Genomic DNA, 24,247 nt, shown 5'->3' with positions numbered 1-24,247 from the left:
AGCTTTCAACTTTGGTTGTTTATTATGCTTGAGGAAGGGGGTTATATCTGACAACTGCGATAGTCTTCTAGTCATTTATGGAAATTCAATAAACAAAACCTCATACACAGTTATTGCTCATTCAAGTAAAGTGACATGGGGGAAGAAGCGAATGGCTCGACGGGTGCGGCGGGTGAAAGTATAATCAGTAACTTGAATAGGGCCTAGTAAAGGTTCTGACTCTTTCAAGTGGCATTAGGTCCGCTAGACGGAGCTGTGAGCTGAGCGAGTCAGATCCCCTTTGGTGCGAGAAGGCGATGCGCGTTTGTTTGGTGTCGTCGCATCGGAGCTCGTTTTCTTTCGTCTATTGATCGAGAGGGAGACCGAAGTGAATTTGGCCTGAGGTTGGGAGTTGCTCGACAAAAGATGGCGTCGACGGACAAGCATTCGCGTCGCTATGACTCTCGTGAACCTAGAGACAGTTTTTACGGATCTGACGGTGGAAAATATGGCAAAGAATCCAAATATGACGATCCGCCTCACTCGAGGCTGTTTATTGTGTGCGGCAAATCCATTACCGAGGATGATTTCCGCGAATCATTTTCAAAATACGGAACTATCGAGGAAATTTGGGTTGTAAAGGACAGAACATCCGAGGAACCCAAAGGTGAGATTATCATGCTTTTATCTTGAGGAGTCGTGCACGTGTTTGTGAATGGGGATTTTAAAAAGCTCATGTGTGGACAGACTCAAAATATTAATATGGTTTTCGTCAAAAAAGAGAAAGTTACTTTAGTTTTGTGTGAAATTCGCAAGTTGCGTTCGCTACCAACAGTAACGTGGTTACCTGTGTTGGACGGGATTATATTTTCGTCCGAGTGTTTTAGTTTATGAAGATTTGGTATGAATTTATTTTTTTGTTGTTTTTTAACCTGTTCAGCATTTTATTTGTAATACTTGGGGAAGTTTTCAGCTAGTTGGCCGTGAGTTCTTTCTAAAGTAGCGCTAAGTCACCATCCAGTTTCGGCGGTGTTTTCTCTTTTCAAATTAGTGGACAAGATCCGTGTTTCTTTTCCAATTAGGTAGAAAAGGTGATTTTGATTATTTTGTTTACTCAGTTTGATTTATATAATCTTGTTTATTATTTGCTATCACACAAAGATCAGCGAACGGGAAACGTTGCTTTCTAAGCTGATTTTTGTTTACAAACAGGTAGGGCTATTCCACGGTATTGCATGTTGAATAAATGAATTAGTCTGAAAGTGGGAGCTTCTAGCGATTGATTAGTAATACTTTATCCAACTTTTGTTACTGGTGTTTTGGAAGTTATTGGTACCCTACCAGTTCAGTTCGGCGCGACCTACCCTAACTACTAACTATAATATGATCGCTGGATGGAAATTGCCGCCGCGAACTACCGAAGCAAGACTGGTCTTTGGCAAATGTTAGTTACTTTTGCTCACTTTAATTTTTTACGGGTATTTGTACAGTAAGACATTAGAAGACCTCAGTTCTAGCCTATATCGTGGCAATGACGTACGATCGTTCTCTCTAAGTTAGCTTAGGCCGATCATCGTATCTTCTGAGAAAGTGTAGTCTAGAATTTTTAAATTCAGAGATTAAAATATACATCCTAGATTCATCATTCATTAAATCTTCACTCTAAAACTGGCTAATTCAGTAGCAAAATTAGGTTCTTGACGTAAGTCGTGACAGGCGTAAATTTACTACCTAATCACTTTTATTATTACATTTTTTAATTGCTGTTTGCATCAGACCTAAGTTGGTAATTTTTATTTCTTGTTGATAAGAGACCTAAGTTGGCAGTCACTGGATATCATGACATGGAAAACCAATTATTATTATTGTATATTGTTGGTACGCCTTTCCATAGGCCTATTGCTATATAGGCTAGAACAGCTGAATTACCATGAAATTACTGTACTGCTTTACACACCCATCATTAGTGTTTTTTTATATATGTATTTTCTCTTTTTAGCATTGTAGGAGTTATATAGGCCAAAAGTTCCTTGCAACTATCTATACATTTTAGCTAGTTTAATTTTCTTTTAGGAAGAGGTTAGATGACTGAATGCTTTTTCTTAATATTTTGATGTTATTGGCCATTGCATGGTCACTAATTCAGTTTGTTGCATAGTTCTTGTTTTAATGCACAGTTAACTAAAAAAAAAAAAAAAAAAGTGTTATTGTTATACATTTAGTGTTATTGTGTCAATTACTTTATCGTAAACAAATACGTAGTGTACTACATACGTACTAGCATTCCTTTGCCTGTTGAAGCTGTGCACTGAGTTATTCAAATGTCCAACCCATGAACATAGGCTAGCTGTTTTAACTGTTTCAGTTGATGTGTTTTGTATAAAGCATATTGTAAGATATTGAAATTTTGGGTATAAGCATCATATTTCTTGATAAGCATGTCAAATTAACTTAAGATGTTTCTGTTCTTGTCCATCCATGACAAAACTACATGCTATAGATCCTACTTCCATGATTATATTTCGTAAAAGTGAAATAGGATATGTCAACTTGGCCACCAAGTTAGTGTGTGTGAATAGTTTTTAGGGAGTAGTTTGACAAGAGCATTCTTGAAGTCCATTGATACCTCATTAGGTCACTTGATAGTACGCATATACTTTGAAAAAATAATCCTTCCCAGTGGATGGTTGGATTGGAATTAAATTGTATCCAAGCGACACCGATCCTAATTTCTCTGCAAGTTGATAGTATTCAGCACTAAGCATAGTTTACTTAGGCAATATTTGTAACAAATGATTATTGATACAACATTCCACCCTGTGGTAGGGGTATAAGAATACTACCACTGTAGGCCCTGCATGTCGTAAAAGGCAGCTAAAAGGACAGCTGCTGCCTTGTGGTCATACTTTTATAGTAAAAGGCTAGGCCCACTGCCAATAACTTTGGAAACTGCTGCCTTGCAGTCCTGTTTAGTAAAAGGCTAGGCCCACCATCAATAACTGTGGAAACTGCTGTCTTGCAGGTGGACTTTTTAATCAAAGGTGAGGCCCACCACCAATAATTGTGGTTGTGACAGCAAGGGCATGCGGTCGTAAATACCCCTTTGCCAAATAATAAACCATGAATGGTGATGTAAGGAAAGGTGCATCAGGCAACTGACCCCTTAGTGTGGGGATAACGGTGGGAAAGAAGAAGATTATTGATGCAACATTCTAAAGTTAGCCTAAGCAGCACCCTATTTTTTGCATTGTATTATCCCTCAGGGAATTTTGCAGTCAGTTTGATAAGTGCCGTTTCAAATATGAGATGTATAATGCTTTAGGCTTTACTCAACACCACCAAGTGACATTAGAAAAGAAGATCAATAGAAAGTATAATCCATTTTATATCTGCAATGCCCATTTTGCAAAAAATAATCCATTAGCTAATATTTTAGCTAATGAAGCAAGGTGCGAATCCTTAACAGTTAAAGGGATTTGGATTTGAACCAGCGTCATGTATGGTAATGTGATTTTAATTTTAAATGCCTTGCATTGTAGCGCTTTTAGTGCAGCCTTTCAAATTCCCTGTGAGATATTTTGTAGCATTTTCGAAAGTTATTTTTATTGAAAATCAGTCTTACTAATTTGCCTTGAATTTAAAGTATCGCTAAATGTATTTTTATTAACTGGTAGTCATTGTTAGTTTTTTAAATAAGTAATTCATATTTTAATTGTGTATGGTTTTCCAGAGCTTTACAATATGCCTATCCCTTCCATGCCTCACAATATGCTCTCCTTGCTGTATCCCATTTACCTGCTCTCTCCCTGCTGTAACCCCATTATAGTATGCTGCCCTTGCCCTAGACTATTCCAATTACTGTATTGTTTGATCTTCTGCTATTGGAATTAGCAATATTATGCTCTGTCAGCTATATTATGGCAAGGACCTACCACCATGCCACATCCTAAAGGAAATATTTAAACTATTTGGTCATGCATTCATTTGATTACTGTGTCTTAAGGTATTAGGCGTACATTAAACCAATGGTTTTTCCATGCATTCATTTGATTACAGTTTCTTAAGGTATTAGGCGTTCATTAAACCAATGGTTTTTCCATTGATATTAAATTAAACAGTTTTTTAATGAGCTGACAAGATGATAGTTTTTTAATGAGCTGACAAGATTATCATCATCATCATCATTTCTTCCTTTTGTAAGAAAATTCAAATCTACAGATTTGACCTCAGATATTTGAAGTATATTTGCTATTGTCAGATTGCAACTTTGTTTTCTTTTTTAGAATGTTTCAGTATTTTGTTACATGGAGAATGGCTAACTGATACTAATCCCTTTCATGTTTAGATTTACCCATTCAAGGTCTCACATGTGATAAGTCCTTTAGTTGTGTGGGCTATTGTGAGTTTGTGTTGATTTAGTTATACAGGGCTCTGTCATGACCTCTAGTTCACTGTATGATTCATTCTTATAAGAATAAAACGTCCTATTAAATATGTAAAAATAATTTAATGACAGTCTTTGAAATGAGAGTATGAAATGACAGTCTTTGAAATGAGAATATGAAATGACAGTCTTTGAAATGAGAATATGAAATGACAGTCTTTGAAATGAGAATATGAAATGACAGTCTTTGAAATGAGAATATGAATTTATTTAACAAACATATCAATGTTTTAAGAAAACATTTTTAGTAGCATTGCTAATGACATTTAGTATTCAGGATCAGATAACTCCTTATAGTGAGTGTAATAAAATTTACAGAGTCCTTGTATATATCAGCAGTGATGTGTGCATGTATATATACTGGTGTGTATGTGTGTATGTAGTAATATATATATATATATATATATATATATAATATATATATATATATATATATATATATATATATATATCTTATATATATTATATATATATATATATAGTTTTTTTGCCACTACTTTTTATTATGAAGTTGACTGTAACAGTTTAAATAGTATTAGAGTGCAGTACTTTAACTACATAATAAAGTGTGTGAGAGCCACCTGTAATTCATCTTATAGTTCCTATACTTTGTTTTTTTCCATCTGTCCATCTGCCTGTGGTGGTCGCGCATGGTAACAGTGCTTTAAATAGTTATGCTATGTCTAAGTTTTAGGTAAATAAAAGGATATCTGGGTGTACATTTGCAACTGAAGAGTGTTTTAATAATTTAATGTATGTGAATTACCTCATCAATATTCGAAATAGGATATTATTTAAAGCCTGGGATGCAGTGTTACCATGGGCAAACACCACAGGCAGATGGACAGATGAACAAGAGATAGTATTGTTAATATTATATTATACAGCTCAAAGTACTGTACTGTCATACTATCCATAAGAGGACATTACACTGAATAATTAAAATGTAATACTACATCGCACTGCATGATAGATGGTGTATGTGTTTGATATTTCTATATATATATATATTTGTATATTTATGTGTGTGTGTGTATATATATATATATATCTATATATATTATCTATAATCTTATATAATATGTGTGGTGTGGGTGTGTGTGTGTATAATATATATATTATATATATTATATATCTATATATATATATTATTATAATATATATATAATTTATATAATTTTATTTATTTGTCTTATTTAATTGTATTATTTATATGGGGGTGTTGTATATATATATATATAGATATATATATCTTATCATATACTACATTATATATTTATATCTATATATATTATATATAACACACATACAGTAGAACCTCTGATCTCAACGCTAAGCTGTTCCAGAAGAAGAGTCAAGATGCGATTCAGTCGAAATCTGAATCAATGTTTTTGCATAAGAAATAACTGAAAATGGATTAATCTGTTCTTGACTACCACTTATTACCCTAACCTTGACTTTTTATACAAAACTTTACACTTAAATTACAATTAAATAAGTTTAGAGTTAAGTAACACCAATTAGAATGTCCTTTTTTTATTAAATAAATGTATACTGTTACAGTATAAAAAAACTGACCTATGTCTAGTGCGGCCTTATTACTGATAGCTGACTGAGTGCCATTGGCTAGGCTAGGTGTAGTATGCACTGTAATGGGTAAGCAAAAAATTTTTTGCTAATAGTAACACATTAAAATGCAAGCCTGCCAATTATTAGAGTAAATTAATAAAATATTGAAAATAAGAGCTAAATCAGTCACAAATGCCTCACTCATACTTTTGAATATGTAATCTCCTTAAGTTCAATTGTGGTTCTTACTGTTTTCCTCTTCTGCTTGTCTGCAATGGCTGTCTTGTGACCCATGTTTGAATGAAAATATAGTACAGATAGCCACAAAAACTAAGGAAATATTCCTGTACAAGTGTGTTCTTGTTGAAAACAATAGCAGCAGAGTGAGCTGGCTTTAAACGTCAACTAGCAAAGGCTGACCAGAACACTTTTGTTTACGAAAATCTTATGGTTCTTCAGGTTGGATTCCAGTGTTTTGATCGAGCTCTCATGCAGAATTTATTAGAAATTTCTGTGCATTGAAATCCGATTATGTCGAGGCCCATGGTTTTACTGTGTATATATATATATATATATATATATTATATATAAATAGTATAATATTATATATATATTATATATATATTATATATGTATATAAATTCTAATATTGTATATATATTATATCTATATATTAGTATATATATATATTTATGATGTAAATATAATTTTTTCCTTTTGTTACTTGCTGTGATGTATTCTTTCATTCGTGATTGTTGGAAAGGTAAATTTTTAGTGTCACTCCAAAGTTAGGAATACTATGTCAAAAAGCATTTTGTAATAACCCTAGAACAGTTTTTACTTCAATAGAACACATGTATATCAAATTTCCTTGGGAATTGTAAATTAACACTAGTTTTTTATTTTTTTATGCAATGAGGAATTGTAAATCACTAAAGTTTTTTCTTTGCAATGGATGAACCAGATCAATTTTGGTTAAGGAAGTGAAGGTGATACATACAGTGATTATCTTGAGTATCAGGTTTAATTTGAGGCAGTCTTGTTCACATATAGTTCCCTATCTTTTTAGCTGTATTTTTTTGGTTGTATTATAGATATAATATTACTTTCCCAGGTTTAGTAGAGAAGCATTCAAATTTTTTCTTAATGATTAATATCGAACATATTTAGTCAGAAAGCTTGTCAGTTCATGAGGAGTATTAAATACTTTTTGTGTCCTGCACCAAGTAGTTTTTGTTTTATGTTCCAATTTTGCCTGTCTTTTAGCTTGATTTTGCAGCTTATGAAACAATTTTTTTCATAATTACATTGATGACTGGTGTTGGCAAGGATTTCCAAGCTTTGCCTTATCTAGTCATAGTAGTTTTGGGGCTGTAGCTCACCATTTTTCTAAAATTAGAAAATGTATTCACTTTCGTTATTTTAGTGATGATATTTGCCTTTTGAGTTACCACTTGCATGGCATGATGTAGATGGCAACAAAGGCTATGCAACATTCCTTTGGCACCATATTGTTTTTTGTCTTTTATTAGTCATCTCTTCCTTCTGGTCTTACTACATAGCTATCAGACTTCTTTAACTTTGGTCAAGTTTCCATGTGTCATTTAAGGATTAATTCTTCATGTGGGCCTCCTGAGTTTAAACCATGAACCCTTTTACTGTACAGTATAGTGTGAGATCTAGATGTGCAGTGTCACCAACTGTTTAGTTTCCGATCATTTGTTATGCATTTTTGGGAAATATTTTGCAAAATGAAAAGCTGTGTAAAGTGCCTGTGGTTAAACAGTTTTGCAATCTGGACTGGAACCTCAAGCTAGAGGTGATAGGAGCATCCTTCTTAGGTTGCACTTGCAGATTGTTTGAAGTTTTACTTGTAGGAATTCTTTGTGATGTCGGTGTGTTCAGCATACAGTACAGTGAACCTCCCTTATTCGCATTCTCAAGATTCGCGGGTTCCTCTGTGGATCATATCTATCTATTATTTGTGGAAAATTTGCCTATTTGCATTTTTTTACTGAGAAATATTGAATAAATAATATATGTATTTGTTTATCAATTTCATGACTAAATGCACTTTTTGTGATAAAACTAAAAATGTTCAGGTATAAGCCTTTTAGAGAGGTTTTCTTGTATTTGAATTAACAAAATGGGCAGTTCTAATCATTTTTAGAGGGGTTTTAAGTATTCGCAGATTTTAGCTTTTCACAGGGCTGTCTGGTACGCATCCCCTGCAAATTTGGGGGGTCCACTGTATTGTGCTGGGTTAGTTGTTGTTTTTCTAATGGTGAAGAGGTATTGCATATAGGTGTGATGGGTATTTAATGTATCTTTTACCTACAAATTGTGAAAGAAGTACACAGTTACTGTTTTGTATGAATTATTAACATGGTATTCTTAGGAGAGAAAGTAAATAAATGACTGACTGCTTCATAATATTTCGTTGTTTACCGTTTTATTTTAGTATTTTGACAGCAGAAGATATATGTAATATAACAATAATCAATGCTTTAGCACAAATTCTTGTGTACTATACCTTTATAAAGGTATAATGCTGTTCATGTAAAGACAACATAAGTTAAATTGCATTCTGTATTGGAAACAACTGCATAAGAATCATTAAAAGTTTTAGGTATAAATACAACTCGTGTGAAAAAAATTCATAGCAGTTGATAACAATTTCACTTTCTTTCAGGTGTTACATACATTAAGTTCTCGAAGACCTCAGAGGCAGCTTTGGCAATGGAGGAAATGAATGGGAGATGTATTGGTGGTCATCCCAGACCTTTAAAAGTTCTCATTGCACACAGGTAAGAAGTTTCCCTCTTTTTTGTTTGGAAATAAAATGAGTCAAATTGTACTATTGTATGTTACAGCCAAGTATGTGGAATGAGTGATACATGTTTTGTATTTTATCATTAAATATTCTTGACAATTTTGAAATTGTGTGAATGCTAGGAAATTCAGTTTTAAATAAGAATAATTACGTGTATGTTGTAGTGAATGAGGTGGCTTTTGAACTGTATTGGTAAATGTATGGAAAAAAAAAAAGCATTGTCATGAAGTGGAAGGAACTTACAAATACAGTGTTTTGCTTTTGCTAGGTTTCTGAAATGTTTTTTGTGTTGTGCTGGAAGATATTTATCTTCTAAAATTTCTGGTAAATTAATTATGAAAAGTCTTGTGAACAGAAATTTTATACTGCAAAGTTTAGTTTTTGTAAGAAGTCTTACTAGTGCAATAACTGAATTCTTGTGAATTAACAAAATTAGCTGCAATAAGAATTTTATTTACTTGCTCATCAAGGAATTTAGCATAATACACTGTTATAGCATGTCTTTGCAAGATGCAAAATCATTAAACTTCACTTGCATTATACATGTCACGGTTCCTTTTGTTGACTGGCCATCATAGAGATAGTTAGGAAATTACAGAGTAGATGAATTACCATTACACTGCACATAAGTGGTAAAATTATCTTCGTTTTGGTCAAATTGAAATCTTTTTGAAAAGGTATTTTTCTTATTGTACGCAAAATTATCTTGTTTTCTTATGAGTCTGCAGTGAATAAAGGTGTATTTGTATCAGTATGCGTACAAATAAGGTAGTAGACCTGGTGACAGATTGCTTGTGATTCTTATTTTAAAGGGGGCCCCTTGGACGTTGTACCTTGGTAGGTTATAAACTGATCATTATAGGTATTTGCATTCCCTTAAAAGAATAATAAATTTTGACTTAAAGAACCCAGAAATAATAAGTCTTACTTGCAAGTGTCTTAAAAAGCTGAATTCTTATTTGTCAAAATATATTAAGTGAATAACAAGTAAATATCCTGTATTGCTGGATGAATGGTTGCATGGAAATTTAAGTGTGAATTGGTAGACCTTTTTATCAGATTATCATGGTTTATCCGCTTGACTGTTTAAGAGAAGCATGAATATTGTTTTTGACCAAAACTCTCTGTGTTACAGTCGAGATCAGGGATCAAGAAGAGATATGAACGAAGAAGAAAGATTATTGCGACTCTTTGTTGTTGTGCCAAAGACACAAAGCGAATCTGACCTCAGAGAACATTTTGCACAGTTTGGAGATATTGATTATGTTTCAATTGTCCGTGATCGAAGTACAAGAGATAGCAAAGGTTTTGGATACGTAAAATATCACAGGTGAGTTATTTCTCATAATGTATGAATGCTGTTTTGTATAGTAGTACTGTACTACATGCTGAACAAATGTTCTTGGTAAAAAATGTGGGTGACCAGTCCAAAGTTATGAAATTTTCTTATTGTATTTTAATGAGAAATAAATCCAAAAACATTGGTTAAAGCTTCTTGATAGTCTTCCTTAAATAAAGATTCTTCATTTCAGAATGTCTCATGCAGCCAAAGCTTTTGAAGGTTGTGACAGAACATATAAACCAGTATTGCGACCCTAAACCACAGAAACCTGAAGGCATAAAGTTTGAGGGAGGTGGACGGGATATTAGGAGTGAGATTAGAGACATAAGAGGTATTGATGGGGGTTATGGTGGCTATACTTCAGGGCCTGTAGGACCACATCACTCTCCTTTTGATGCAATATCTTACAGTGAGTATCTTGAGAATTTCATCCTCTTTTATTTGTCTTCTAATACTTTTCTAGAGGCAGAATACTGTATTGTATAGCCACTTACACTCATGATAGTATTCCAGTCTGCTAATATTAACCTTAAGTTGTAGCTAAACTGGGTGTCATTCTTTAACTTATTGCTCATGTACAACTTTTTTGTATCTTTTTAGTATTGACTTTATTTTTGTTTTCAAGTATAGTCTTTTCTTATTTCTTTTTGTGTATACAGCATTGTGGTTGTTAGGTGATTGTGTTTGTAGTTGGAATATTTTTTCATAGTTTCTTATTGGGAAATCACTATGTTAAGACTTTCTGTACAGCATTTAGAGACAATATACCGTTTGAAAAAGAATCTTCTTGTTAGTAGGGTTTGTGTATTTGAGGGACATGGAACCATCGTTGCATTGTCATTTTTTGGTTAGCAGTGTTGAGTTTGTAGGTAAAAGGTATTTTTCTGTTTTGGTTGGTTAGATTTTTTATTTGGTGGTTTTAATCCTGAGTTTAAGATAGAACCAAAGAGTATTTCCATAGGGTAAATAATTTTAGGCCAATTAGTTTTTATCAATGGCTAATACTTGGTTAGCTTTGTCTTCAAGATTAATTTGTTAATGGCATTTTACTGAAAGAAAAGGTGGAAAGAAGGGAGGGGATTTGCCTAATGTATAAAACAAATCTGACAATTAAATTTTGAAAACATTTACTACATGCAGAGTAAAAATTCAGGTGGTTGGAGACTATCAGATGTTTATTGTATTTCATTACAGTATTGAGGATTCATTGTAGAGTGATTGACACATGGAATGTATGAGTATCAGATGTTTTTTGTATTTCATTACAGAAATGAGGATTCATTGTAGAGTGATTGATACATGGGAGTGTATTTTTGAAATTTTCTCTGTATAGCTATTGTCGGAAGGTATATTTAGTGACTGGAAATTTACGAGTCATTTAAGTTCAAAATAACACTGGGAGATCAGACATCATTACTGGATATGTAGTCCTGATGTGTTCTTCCATTGGTTTTAGTGTGTAATAGCATAGGCTTTAAACAAGCATATATTTTAAATTGCTTGTGGTCTTGTATTTCAGTTCCTATGTTCTTAACCTTGTTTTTGATGAAGTTCAATTGGTAATTGCTTCTTTAGATTCCAGTCTTTGATCCTTGCTCAAAATATTGTTTGTGTGGTTTCTTAGGCTTTTATTACAGTGCTTTTATTGAATTTTTAATGTCAATTTTGTATACATATTTAGATTTATTGATTTAGAATGTGCATACTAGTTTGTTGTGCCCTCTCTGTGTGAGAGTTGTGGGACAAATGTGTTATGGTTTAACCTTTACTGTATGTGTTGTTAAGGTTGTAGTTAATGTGTTTTCCAAGTGTTGGAAGGTCTTTGAGAAACATATTTTCCGTGAATAATTGAGATTGGTAATTGTTGAAAAAATTTGTTGTTGCCCCTATGATGTCTAGCGACAGTATGAAAGTGCTGCATTTGGAATCTTTTCATAATTTGATTAGTAACTTTATTATTGAACCCTTTTTATTGAGATTTTATACTTTTACATTCACAGTTCATCCTTCTTATTAAGTCACAGCATTGCATGAAATAGATCTGAACCCTCTCAAAGATATTCTGGCCTTTTCTTTTATTTAATTTCTGAAATTGTGGTGGAATCGCATATAGGCTAACACGTGGCACAGTCTTATAATTTTCATCCATAGAGGAATGAACAGGTTTTCATGTTTTACACTGATGCCGTTGTCATGATGGTTGTAAAGTTTTTCTGCACAAAAAAAAATTCTTTTGGTTAGGTTTGTGTCATGTTTATATCCTGAATGGACCTTACCTAATATTTACAGAAGTCAGTTTTAGGAATAGTGTTGAGGACTGAAGACATTATTTCTATCTTTATTTTTTCTGTTTAGTTTGAATAGTAATGTTTCTCAAGTACACTTCTAATTCTGTACCTTTTGTATTTAGTGTCTTGATTTACAATGCTTATTTTTTTTATTCCATTTTGTATGACACCTGTTGTAGGTAAAATGTGTGTGTGCAGTTAATACTTTTCTTAAGACTTATCAATATTTTCTTTTGGAGTGGCAGCATCTCTCCCTTGTTGGTTAGAATTGACGAGAGCAAACAGACAGGATAAAAGACAATGACAGAACGTTAAAGCATAATGCTCTTAATTTCTTAAACCTCTTTATTTTTTCTTAATTTGTTATTATTTTGAAATCGCATTTAATTCTACTTGAATCATTACTTTTGTGTACCTTTTAGGTTTTGAATTTTCCTGTTCAAGGGTAGACCAATCTTACATTCTTAGGCTGAACACTTAGGAGGTGTAGAAAAAGTAGAAGATTGGTTCGCTGATATTTGTTCTGACTTGTATGTTGAAGTTAGTGATGTAATGAAGGATATAGATTTTCCTGCTATTACATGTGGAATTTTTTAAAACTTGACAAATTGAAACTTACATTTTTATGTCCTTTTGTTTTTTTATCATTTGATAAATTATTGCTTTTGTCTTTTATTTTGGCACCTTTTTACCTATGTAATAAAGTCCCTATCAGTTAGCTTATTGGCAGTTGTAGTTAAGAGTTGTCTTTTGTTATGTAAAAACTAGTTTTACTCCTTAAGAGTGCTCCAGGGTGCCAGCCTTATTCTTGTATTCTGGAGAAACATTTTAGATGTAAATTGTCTTGTGAATTGTTCTCCAGTTATGTATATTTAGAATTTTTTATTAATGCATTTAAGATATTTTCAAAATGACTGGGTAACCTTTTAGAAAGAGCCTTGTGTCATCTGATAATGCATCAGTGTTGCACTTGAGTAGTTTTCTTAAGATGCTTTGATTTAATAACTTAAAGTAGAAGAAGTCTTGTGTGAATAAGAACTGTGCACCCTAGGGTATTTCTATAAGGAACCCAGACATCTAACCTGTTTGGCCCATCATGTTGACGTATGACACAACTCATTGCGGACACAATCCGACCCCCCTACAGTGGACACAAGTGGGCTAAATCCCGAGGGGGTGACGCGGCTGACTGTTATCGCTTCGCCACTCCTCAACCAGGACCAGCTCTGGAAGTTGTTTGACCTAATCCCCGGTCTTGATTACTGCGACCTCAGGAAAGACCGCAAGGCTGGACAGGTATACTATTGGCCACAGCACCTTGACAGGAATATACAGTACTGTAAAGGCATTATTATTATTTCTTTATTTTTCCTTTTAAGTTTGGTAGTCCTAATGGTTATGGTAAGGTAGCATAAATCAGCTGTTGAACACAATAATGTACATCAGACTTGGACGTTGAAACCAAAAACAATAGTGTATAGGACAAAGGACGTGTACAGTTGTCAAGAAAGTGTGAATGAGTTTTGTAAAATGGTAGTGACTGCATGATGTAGTTTAAAAAGAAAACCACAGCTAAGCATTCAGAGCTGCACAATGATGACATTACAGTGTTGGGCTTATCTTTTGCTTATTAGGAACAGATTAGTGACATTTTCTCTCTTTGTGATAATTGTGCTATGTAAAAGTCTTACAATATACTTGAACGCAGCATTACTGCACCTTTAATATTGGAATTTTTTGTATGTAAATGAAAGATTATTGATGTACTTCAAATTGTTCATGTTACATTGCACAAGTTATTATAATGTTGGGAAAACATATTTCAACAAATATGCAAAATTCTCAGCTGGAATAGATGGTTATGGTATTTGAAATATAGTATATTTCAAAAGCAAATTTTGAGTGAAAGTTTGGAGTTACTTAAGGAGAAATTTGCTTATTCTTGTCCTGTTTCCATATTCATAGAGCTTGTAGTGAAATAAAGATGATTCTATTCCAGTTGTAATTATTATCATCTTCAAATTTAGAGTTTATATTGGCAGATTGTGTAGTTAGCTTTAAATGTTCTATATATTATGGTATATATTTAGGATGTGGATGCAGGTGAATCTGTAGATGGCACATTGTAGTTTTGTCAGTGCAAAGGCAACTTTATTGCATGCTAAAGCAGCAGTTAGCTTCATGCTAATGAGAAACTTAGATTAAGTGATAAGAAAGACTCACAATTTATTGTGTTTTGTTGTAATGAAATAAGCCAGACTCTGCTGACATTTTTTGACAGTACTGTATCTTGTTAGTTGTATATTTACCACTTTTTATGTTCTTTATATGCATTCAGTATAGTCTAGGAATTTGAAGGTTTAATATTAGGGCTTGTTTATCCAGTAACTAAAGGCCACCTTTCATATTATTATGTAACAGTAAACTATGAGACCACTTTTTCTTACATTTAGTACAGTAGTTCATATATTTAAGTACTGTTTTTTTTGTGAACATTGTGTTTAATGTATGTGGACATGGTTGTGTTAAGTGTTGTTGTTTATATACTAAGTGTAGCTTGAGAATGAAATTTAATCAATGCCAATGAAAAATATTAAAGAATCACAAAGTTGGAATTGGATTAGATTTGTAAATATTTAGAGTAAACTAGATTCAAAATACATGCATACTTTTAAGGTTCCGCCTCATCAGGCCAGGGGAGTTGCAACCGTTGTGTATAATAATCCACAATCGGCTACGTATGCTCGAGAAAAACTTCATGGCTTTGAATATCCACCTGGTCAACGGCTGATAGTGAAATTTGATTATCATGATATGCCTCCGTATGTATTAAAAGTACTTTTCTATGTTGTTCTTTGAAATAGAATTTGTTTTTAATAAGAGTATGTTAGGGAGTTTGAGTGTTTACAATTTTCAAGGTTACTAAAGAAGAATATTTCATTTTGCCCTGTTGTTATTATAAATTATGTTATTATAAAATAGAGTAAGACATTTAATGTTTAAGAGTAAGACATTTAATGTTTATTGAGTAAGACATTTAATGTTAATTAGTACTGCATTGTGTATAAAAATATCTCCTTTATTTTGAATTTGTTTATTTTTCAGAGGTCCACCGCCACCAATGATGGGTGGGGCTCCAGGTGGACCTCCATATTCAGGTCTAGCAAGAGGTATGTCAGGTGCCCTTCCTCCATTAAATGGAACTATCGGTGGGAGCCCTCCAGTTGGAATGGGTGTGTCACCGCCAGCTAATATTACTGGTGGTGCACAACCAAATAATAATATTCAACAGAATCTGGCTCAGTTAGCAGAAACTATTGCCCAAGCTACCTCGTTAATACAAGCAGCAGGTTTAAATCAAGGTAAGGTGATGCTTGTAAGAGGGAGCTAATTGGTTGGTGCTTTGCATTGTAGTGCTCCTTAACTAATTTTTATAGGCGAGTAACCCAAACACACTTTAAATGTGCAATGTATCAAGAGTTAACATGCTTTACAAGAAATCAATAGACCTATTGCCATGTATGCATAAAAGAAACAAAGCTTCAATTATTGTATTGGTTAGTTGAAATACAGTATATACTTGCTTTTAAGGGTGTTTAATGTTCATTTAAGGAACTGTTTGTAAATGTATGAAGTATATATCATAGTCTGAAATTTTATCCTTTTTTTTTAAAGATGCTTTTAGTTGAAATACTATTAACATTGCTGGTATCTGGAAAAGATGTTCTCTCCCAGTCAGTGCCCAAAACTGGTTATCATCTCTCAAAAGCAGAGTCAGGAGTGGTTGCACATGTTTTACACACTTAAGCTATCATGTAATGAATTTTGAATTTATTGTTGAATATATTTTCCCCCAAAAAACTTGTCACGAATTTCTTTCATTAATTTTATCTTTGGTAAAGGTAATTCAGATAAAAGTGGTCAAGTAAATTGAGTTTTTAGTGTAGCAATTTATATTCAGTTTTGGAAATTACATGATTTTTATCCTGGATTGTGCATGTGAGTGTAGACTGCAACTGATTTTTCTTATTTTGAAGAAAAGATGCTTGTATACCTGAACATCATTTTATGGAATCTAGGGTAACAGGTGAATTCTAGAGTATTTTAAGCTCTCCATACACTGTTGTAATGAATACCAGTTCTGTCATAGTGCAACACACTATAGTATTGGCTTATTAGATAGTGTTTATGTTTTCAGACTGTACTATCAGGCTTTGAGTTTCAGAATGATCATCATCAAGATATATTTTGAAGTTTTTTTATCCTTTAGCTTTATCCAAACAGCAATTTTGTTTTGAGAAAATACAGGTATCAGTAAAATAACAAAGTATATCCAAAAAGTGAAGGAAAGAATTGTTTTTATTTAAACAATTATCAGTTGAAGTTGTGTCTACTGAACTGTTTAATGTTCATAAACTTTTTGAGATTTCTAAATCGGTTGGTAAAATAATATAATTCAGGAATTGAAGATTTCGTCTTCGGAAGAATTAACGGAATGCTTGGCAAAAATTTTATTGTAAGTTTTTGTAAATGAAGCGCTTTAAATTGCCTTCAAAATATATTTGAAGTTATTTTGTAACAGTAATGAATGAATATCTTTATGCAAAATAACATATTGGAAAGCCTGCTTTCACATGTAAAATGCAAGGCAATCCATTTTACATTCCTGGGAAGTGTATCCTATTTAATGTTTTGTCAGATACTGTAATGGTTTTAAATTTGTTTCCATTTAGAACTACTGTGCCAAATTATGTTACTCTAAACTTTATGATTATGCAGCTGCTGATGTATTAAACAATTATTAATAGTAATACTGTAAAATAGGGCAGACCTGCTAAAATGTAAGTTTTGCCATTTTAGGTCCAGGTGGTGGAAACAATTTAGGAGGAAACCAGGGTCCTCCAGGTGGTGAAACTTATGACCCTTCGTATTGTTCGGTTAAATTACCACCTCCTCAACCATTGGCACCTGTTGATTCTGCAGTAGCTGAAAGGTAAAATATGTTATTGTGTTTAGTGTCTTGTTTAGAGTTGCAAGTAATTAAACTGGTCAGAAACAAGATCAATACAGTAATTTTGTATGTTCTGATTTGCTCTTCCGAAACTTAGGATTAATATAGCAGTTGTGTGTGTTTTGATTTGTAAGTGTGGTTCATGTATTTGTATTTTTGTGGCTTATTGAAATTCAGAGGTAATGTTTTATTTAACTCATTGGAGCTATTTATTTCAGGTTGTTTATAGTTTGCCATCCATCGCCGCCACCTATATACGCATTAAAAGACGTCTTTGGAAGATTTGGCAATCTAATAGATATATATATGCTGAATGGCAAAACATTTGGCTATGCAAAATATGCAGAGAAGGAATCAGCTGATAAAGCTATAACGGTATGTATTTTGCTCATTTTTGGAGTCATCACTCAGGGAATATAATTTTGTAAAGTGGGTATTAGTTATTCATGGAGTTCATGAGTGCTCTGTTGTTTTTCTTTAAATGCAGCACATAGGCATTACACTTGAAGCCATTTGCTTCAATACAAATATGTCCATCATTTGATTTTGCTCTTAAGGTTATGGTTGGAAAAGTTATCCATAATTAAGCCAGCTGATGTTAAATCGATACAGTAATGCTCTCTCTCTCTCTCTCTCTCTCTCTCTCTCTCTCCTCTCTCTCTCTCTCTCATTAACTTAGGATATAGTATATTTAAAAGTCCTATGAATCTCTCAAATTACACTTTCATATCAGCTTCAGAATTAACAGGTGGGTTACTCAACTCTAAATTGAGTTATGCATCCTCTTGTCTAAAATTAGCTTTTACTGTATAGGAAGAGCTGCCAGTTGTTTATCAGTATGGTTTGGCTCTTCTCCATATCTATTACAGTTTTACTGACAAAGTTGGTTTTTTTTTTTTTTTTATTATTATTATTATTATCATCATCATCATCTTTGTTTGACCTTCTGTCTTTTTCTGTGTATTCAATTGTTTTCCATGTTTACCTTGTAATCATAACCCCCACAAAGCTAAAGGGATTTCAGTCAAGCTTTATGAAAAGTTTAACTATTATATATACAGATATGTAGGAAAGGATTTTGTTCGGCTGTCTGTGTTAAAGCTGTCATCACAGCTCCCACAAGGCATTCCACTGAAGGGTTAGAGATGTGTATTTTTGGTGATAGAAGTTCACTCTCGACGTGGTTCGAAAGTCACGTAAAGCCGTTGGTCCTGTTGCTGAATAACCACTGGTCCATGCAACGTAAAAACACCATACAAACAAACAACTCCCACAAGCACTGATTTCAATCAAACTTGATAAAAGTTTGATCATCATTCACAAGTGGAGTAAAAGGGGATGGTCTTGTTTGTTTTTCCATTTGTAGTATGTTCATCTACCTGTTATGTTTACCTTGTCATTGCAAATTTTACTGCACAGTAAAGGAATTTCAGGAAGACTTGATAGGAGGGTAAACCATTGTTCTATGTGAATTATTTCTTTGTACCCTAGCATGTTTGTAAGTATGAATGGTGAAAATATGATTTCAGTTCTTTAGATATGGTTTCTGGTCTGTAGATTTTATATAGAACTTTTGAACTGTGAGATAGGCTTCATGTTTGATGTGTACTTCAGTAATGAAGCTTTGGAGGTATAACTGATCTTAGTGACCATGACAAAGAATCTCTACACCAAAAAGAGCTTATATCATTGGCTTTAACACATCTTGTAGGGAGAAATATTTAAATCATTTACTTTTTTGAGAAAATGAAGTGTTCTTCAACATTTCATCAATCAAAAGGGCCTTGGAGGGGCATTGGTTAGGGCCAGTAGTGAATGTGTGTTACTTTAGCACTACTCGCTGGATATGTTAATTTTAGACTTAAGAATTTTTTGAGGGGAGTATTATTTTGTGTAACAGTTAACTGTATATTACTTTGATTATTCATTCCATTTTTTTCTATGGTTTTTGCCGTTTTCATTCCCTGTGTGATAGCTTTGAACAAGTGTCCCTTGAATCTTGTTACTGTTTACTGTGTCCCTTGCTCAGAAGATTGTTCTTTGTAGTAAAGGTTCATTGTATCAAGCTTTTAACCCTAAATGCATTGCTTTCTCTTATTTAGTACTTTCATCCAGCCCTTATGGTCTCTTCCTATAAATCTCTTATATGAGCCCTTTGGAAAGTCTGGGACATGACTCATTTTGCTCTAAACTGCTACCTAGTCTTAAGTCAGAGTTCTGTTATTTCACACTATATTTATCAATCGCATCCATTTCTAATTGTAAATGTAAAAGCTTTTCTTCAATTTTCAGTAACAGTGAAATTTTGAGGAGTTTTCTTCAATACTGTTTTATGTTCATCTTCACTCATTTTCCTTTCAGGCGTTACATGGGCAAGAAGTGCTTGGTTCTCGTTTAAAAGTTATGGAAGCAGATCCACAGCATGACAAGACTGATTCTGGTAGAAAGAGACTGCGAATTGACGATCAAAGTTAACGAGGTATGAAAGACTGCGCTTGTAAATGCAGATTGGCTCGGTGAAGTGCTGTAAGGGTTAGGTTGAATATAGCAGCTAGATCCTCAGACCTCGTCATCATTTTTATTATATCCTCATAAGGCTAAGAGTAGAGTCCAAGGATATTGTTGCCATTTGTTCTGTTTTGAGTTAGGGAAGATTAAGCCTTACTGTTATCAGAAGACTTGTGTAGTGTTGAAATGATGTGGTTCAGTGGGTTTTTAATTCTTGATCTTTATCCTTGGATTATGTATATGCGATGGACAATAATTCATTGGACATGAAAGAAGTTACTTGAATGGTCCTAATCAAGTGATCCTCAAGTCACTGTCATGATTGAATCCACTCGTTGGTCAAAACACTTGGTACGGACATTGAGTTTCACGTTTAGGCATGTGGTACTACTTAGCTTTCTTGTCTTGGAAAGACATGGTATTTTCTTGTACCTCAGACTTTGGAAATGAATGACCTTTTATTTTTATTTGTGATTATTTTATTCGTTATTTTTTTAGCTACTTTTGAAACAACGTCTTTGACTAGAATGTGCATGTCTTTCTCTCTTGTGCATTTAACGTCTGTGTAACAGCATGAGATTGTTTCTTGTAAGTGTGTAGTTTGTAGGATCAAGAATACAATATAAGTAGTGTAAATTCAAATACACAATTTTAGTTTATGCTTCATCTAAAATTATAAGGTTGTAGGATTTTTTTTTATATAGTTTTGTAAATTTAGTGTATATTGATGATACTGGCTGTGATAACTCTGTGATAGTTCTGAAACATGGGTAACATGTTGATGAACATTCCTACATATGAACTTATTAAACATATTTATTTAACCATCTATGAAATGAATGAAATGGAACATATTGTATCCGGTGTATATGGGTAAGGAAGATTCAACTTTACCAGGTTCCAATGTGAACATGCAGCTCTTGTGTGATTTTGCTTTGTTATGTAAGCACTATTTTTGTACTTCATTACTCCCTATAACACAAGTATTCGAAAGGGAGGCATACTTAACAAGCAGGTACCCTTAAACTGCTGAAACTTTATGCAATGTATATGAATGAATATTGATAAGAGTGAATATATGCACACATAATCACAGAATAATTAGAATTGTGTAGTTTTATTAGTTTTGTTTCTGCATGGTAATTAATTATGTTTTATTCATTTGCTGCATGCCATAGTATGGTGCCTGATTTTTCAAGTTGAAATAGATAGCCTTCCTCATTTCATTTATTAGTCTTAGCTTTATAATTGACACTACAAAAGGAGGCAATGTAGTATGCTTTATTGTTCTGTTTTTGTATTTTTTTATATGCATGGTATATATTTTTGTGAGTGAACATTGATTATTAAGATCTGTGGCCAGAGATTGTACTATGATGTATAGAGAATTCCTGTCTTTATAATAAGAGAGGATATGTAGTTGCTATTTAAGTCATTAACTAATCTGGCCAGTTCTTGTATTGCACAGCAGTTTTGTCTTTACTGAAATTCTCATTTCCACAGCAGTGTGTTGACATCGTGACCGTCTACCACACAACGGACAGTTAACGGACAACCAAAACAGCGACCTTAACTACCCTTATAACCAACAGTAGAACGAACCAACCCCCTGTACCTTTAGACAACCACCTCCAACAGCCATGCTACCAGTGACATCAAACACACATGCGTATGTTGATCAATAAGTGGGTTTTGAGGAGAGGACCAATTTGCCTTACTGTTGTTGCTTTGTGTGTGTGCGCATTGGACAAATGACTTGTAGGAGTTCAAACTTGCAGGTCATAACTTATGGACACAATTTTGTTATTATGATTATCACCATCCAGGGGAGTGTACAGATGAGTTAAGGATTTGTCCCAAAGCGTAGGTATGATGCACTGTAGATGAGAGGAATTTTCTTAGAAGTAAAGATTTGATGGAAACCCTCAGAGGATGTAAATGAGCACAGGTTCATTACCCTATTGTAATCTTGTGTAGCTCCTAGTTGTAGAAGTAAATCCCAGTACAACTATGCAAGTTTTGCATCAGTGGATCAAAACTACTTAAAGTGTGCATGTTTTGAATAAACTCGTATATAAATTTAGAAATTATTTTTTTAGATATATTAATTGAAGTATTCTTGAACTTTTTTATTTTGACTTTTTTTTTATCGTATGGTCATGCAAGTTTATCGGAATCGAAAGTTACACTCCAGCTACTCCCTCTGATGTTTAGTACTTAATTTTTTTTCCTCACCTACTCAAGGCAGTGTTGGAGACAATTTTACTGTGGTTATTGTTGGAGTTCATGACAAAATTTGGACTGAAACAAGTAGAAAGAGACCCTATTTTGACATGCCTTTGTCTCCTGCCACACATTCCATATCAAACTGCAACTATTGAGCTAGTAATTTCATGTCAGTTTTAGTGTTTGGTGTTTTCACTATGCAGACAATACATTTGTAGAAAATATAGTACTGTATCTACTTACTGTGTTAAATATTGAATATATAACTGCTTTATGTTTTGACATTCTCATTGTACATAATGGAATTTCCAGCTAAATTGGCATGAATATAGTTTCTCATGTAGAACTGTACATTACAGTTTTTTTTATTTTTGTTAAGTAGATTCTTCCCTCTAGCTTTTTCAGTGTTTGGTTTACAATAGTGCATGATGTGCCACAAGACTGCATTCTCTCAACAAAAATTCCAGGAGAAGATTCTCTCATAACAGTAGATTAAGTTGTGAAGTTTATACAGTTTCAGTGATTGTCCTTAACTGCTGCCCATTGTCGGAAGTACAGTATTAAATTTTTACTCAGAAATTTTTCCATCTTCCACTTTCAATATATCAAAAGTTCAGACCTTACAATTTACAGTATTGACATTGACGGACTTGGCCAAAGACTACAGGATTATTAGACTTGGAATCTCAGAGCCCATATTTGAATTTGAGATGCAGCTACATTTTATCCTTGGGTATAGGTATATTTGCATTGTGCATAGTACACTTTGTAGTACAATTATTTTGTCCAATTTTTTTGTATGGGCTTTAGCACTGTTTCTTGTTACCTTGAACTTTATAGATTTTTAATCTTGCTACATTGGGCACATAAATGTTTACCTTGTATATGTTGTTTATTGAAGGCTGCTTGCTATCAAATGCAAATGGGTTCTGGGTTTCTGACCAGTACTCAATGACCCAACAGTACGACCGAGGACAAGTTTGCAAAGTGACAAGGTGCTTTGAAAGATGCCAGTTGTTGCTGGATTAGAAACTTTCACTGCCCTTAAGTTGTAAACTAGCCGATACTTGGATTTCAATGTACCTGTTTGGGAGCTAAGTCAGTGTTCATTCATTTTAAATGATTGGCCACATGTCCCTTTAGGAAGTAATATTTTATTTATTTTTCTATTTGAGTTACCATATTTTCATGGTCCCCAAGAGTGCACAAGTGTATCATGCATTTCCGTAATTTGCAGTATTCATAGTTGTTTTGTGCCAGGATATATATTTTTTTTTTACTATAGGGTACATAATGTGATGTGCTCTACTGTATGTTTTTTTTTATTTTTATTTTTTTTTGTAAATAGTATTTTGAACAGAATGCTTGAGAACTGTGGTTTTGAATGAGAAAAAGGAATGCAATTTTTTTTTCTTTTACCATTTCCTGGAGAATACCATGTACTGTATAATTATTTAGATAGTAAGTATATGATAAAATGTATACAGGAAAGAGAAATAAAAAAAATAGTCACTGATAAAGCTTTTAACTTTACCTTGAGAATGGAAGAGTACTAGCTTGTACATATTTTTTTTTACTTAAGAGTTGTTGAGGAGGTACATATTTTTTTTACTTAAGAGTTGTTGAGGAGGTATAGTAATGTAAGGAATTTCTTGACTGTTCAGTTTTTCTTCTATATTTTCAAACTGATTATGGTTTTTTGCTATAGAATAGCCTTCCTTCTCTTTTCAGTGTTATAATGTAAGTACAGTATTCCTGCCAACATGAGAGATGAATATTGGAAATGTTATTTATTGCTTGTCCCAGAGTATTAACTTGGAGATAGTTACAACTAATCATAACAGGTAGGCAACCAGCAGTGGGTAAAGGTAGTTGGTTTTGATACATAAGTAGCTGCTGTACTAGTACTGAAATGTTTTGGCAAAAAGAGATTTACAGTATGCATTTTCTGCAATATTAGAATTTTGATTGTTTGTAGAAAATATTAATTTTTTGCACGTTGGTTGCAAGGAAAATTATTCTGTGGTTATTGAAGGACACCACAATT

At 33.3% G+C, this 24,247-nt stretch overlaps 1 protein-coding gene across 1 annotated transcript; it reads left to right on the top strand.

Annotated features, from left to right (window-relative positions):
* Window positions 1–379: 379 nt before the first annotated feature.
* On the top strand, window positions 380–23,720 carry LOC135224642 (RNA-binding protein 45-like). The gene is given in 11 exon segments (XM_064263856.1): window positions 380–646; window positions 8,685–8,799; window positions 9,961–10,155; window positions 10,358–10,411; window positions 10,413–10,576; window positions 13,603–13,751; window positions 15,132–15,277; window positions 15,561–15,817; window positions 17,316–17,448; window positions 17,685–17,841; window positions 19,828–23,720. Coding segments are annotated over 11 exon segments (1,725 nt in total). The 5' UTR covers window positions 380–405; the 3' UTR covers window positions 19,942–23,720.
* Window positions 23,721–24,247: the final 527 nt, after the last annotated feature.

The sequence above is a fragment of the Macrobrachium nipponense genome, chromosome 12 (genome assembly GCF_015104395.2).
Source record: "Macrobrachium nipponense isolate FS-2020 chromosome 12, ASM1510439v2, whole genome shotgun sequence".
Classification (NCBI taxonomy): Eukaryota; Metazoa; Arthropoda; class Malacostraca; order Decapoda; family Palaemonidae; genus Macrobrachium; species Macrobrachium nipponense.
This window is presented reverse-complemented; position numbering and strand designations above follow the sequence as displayed.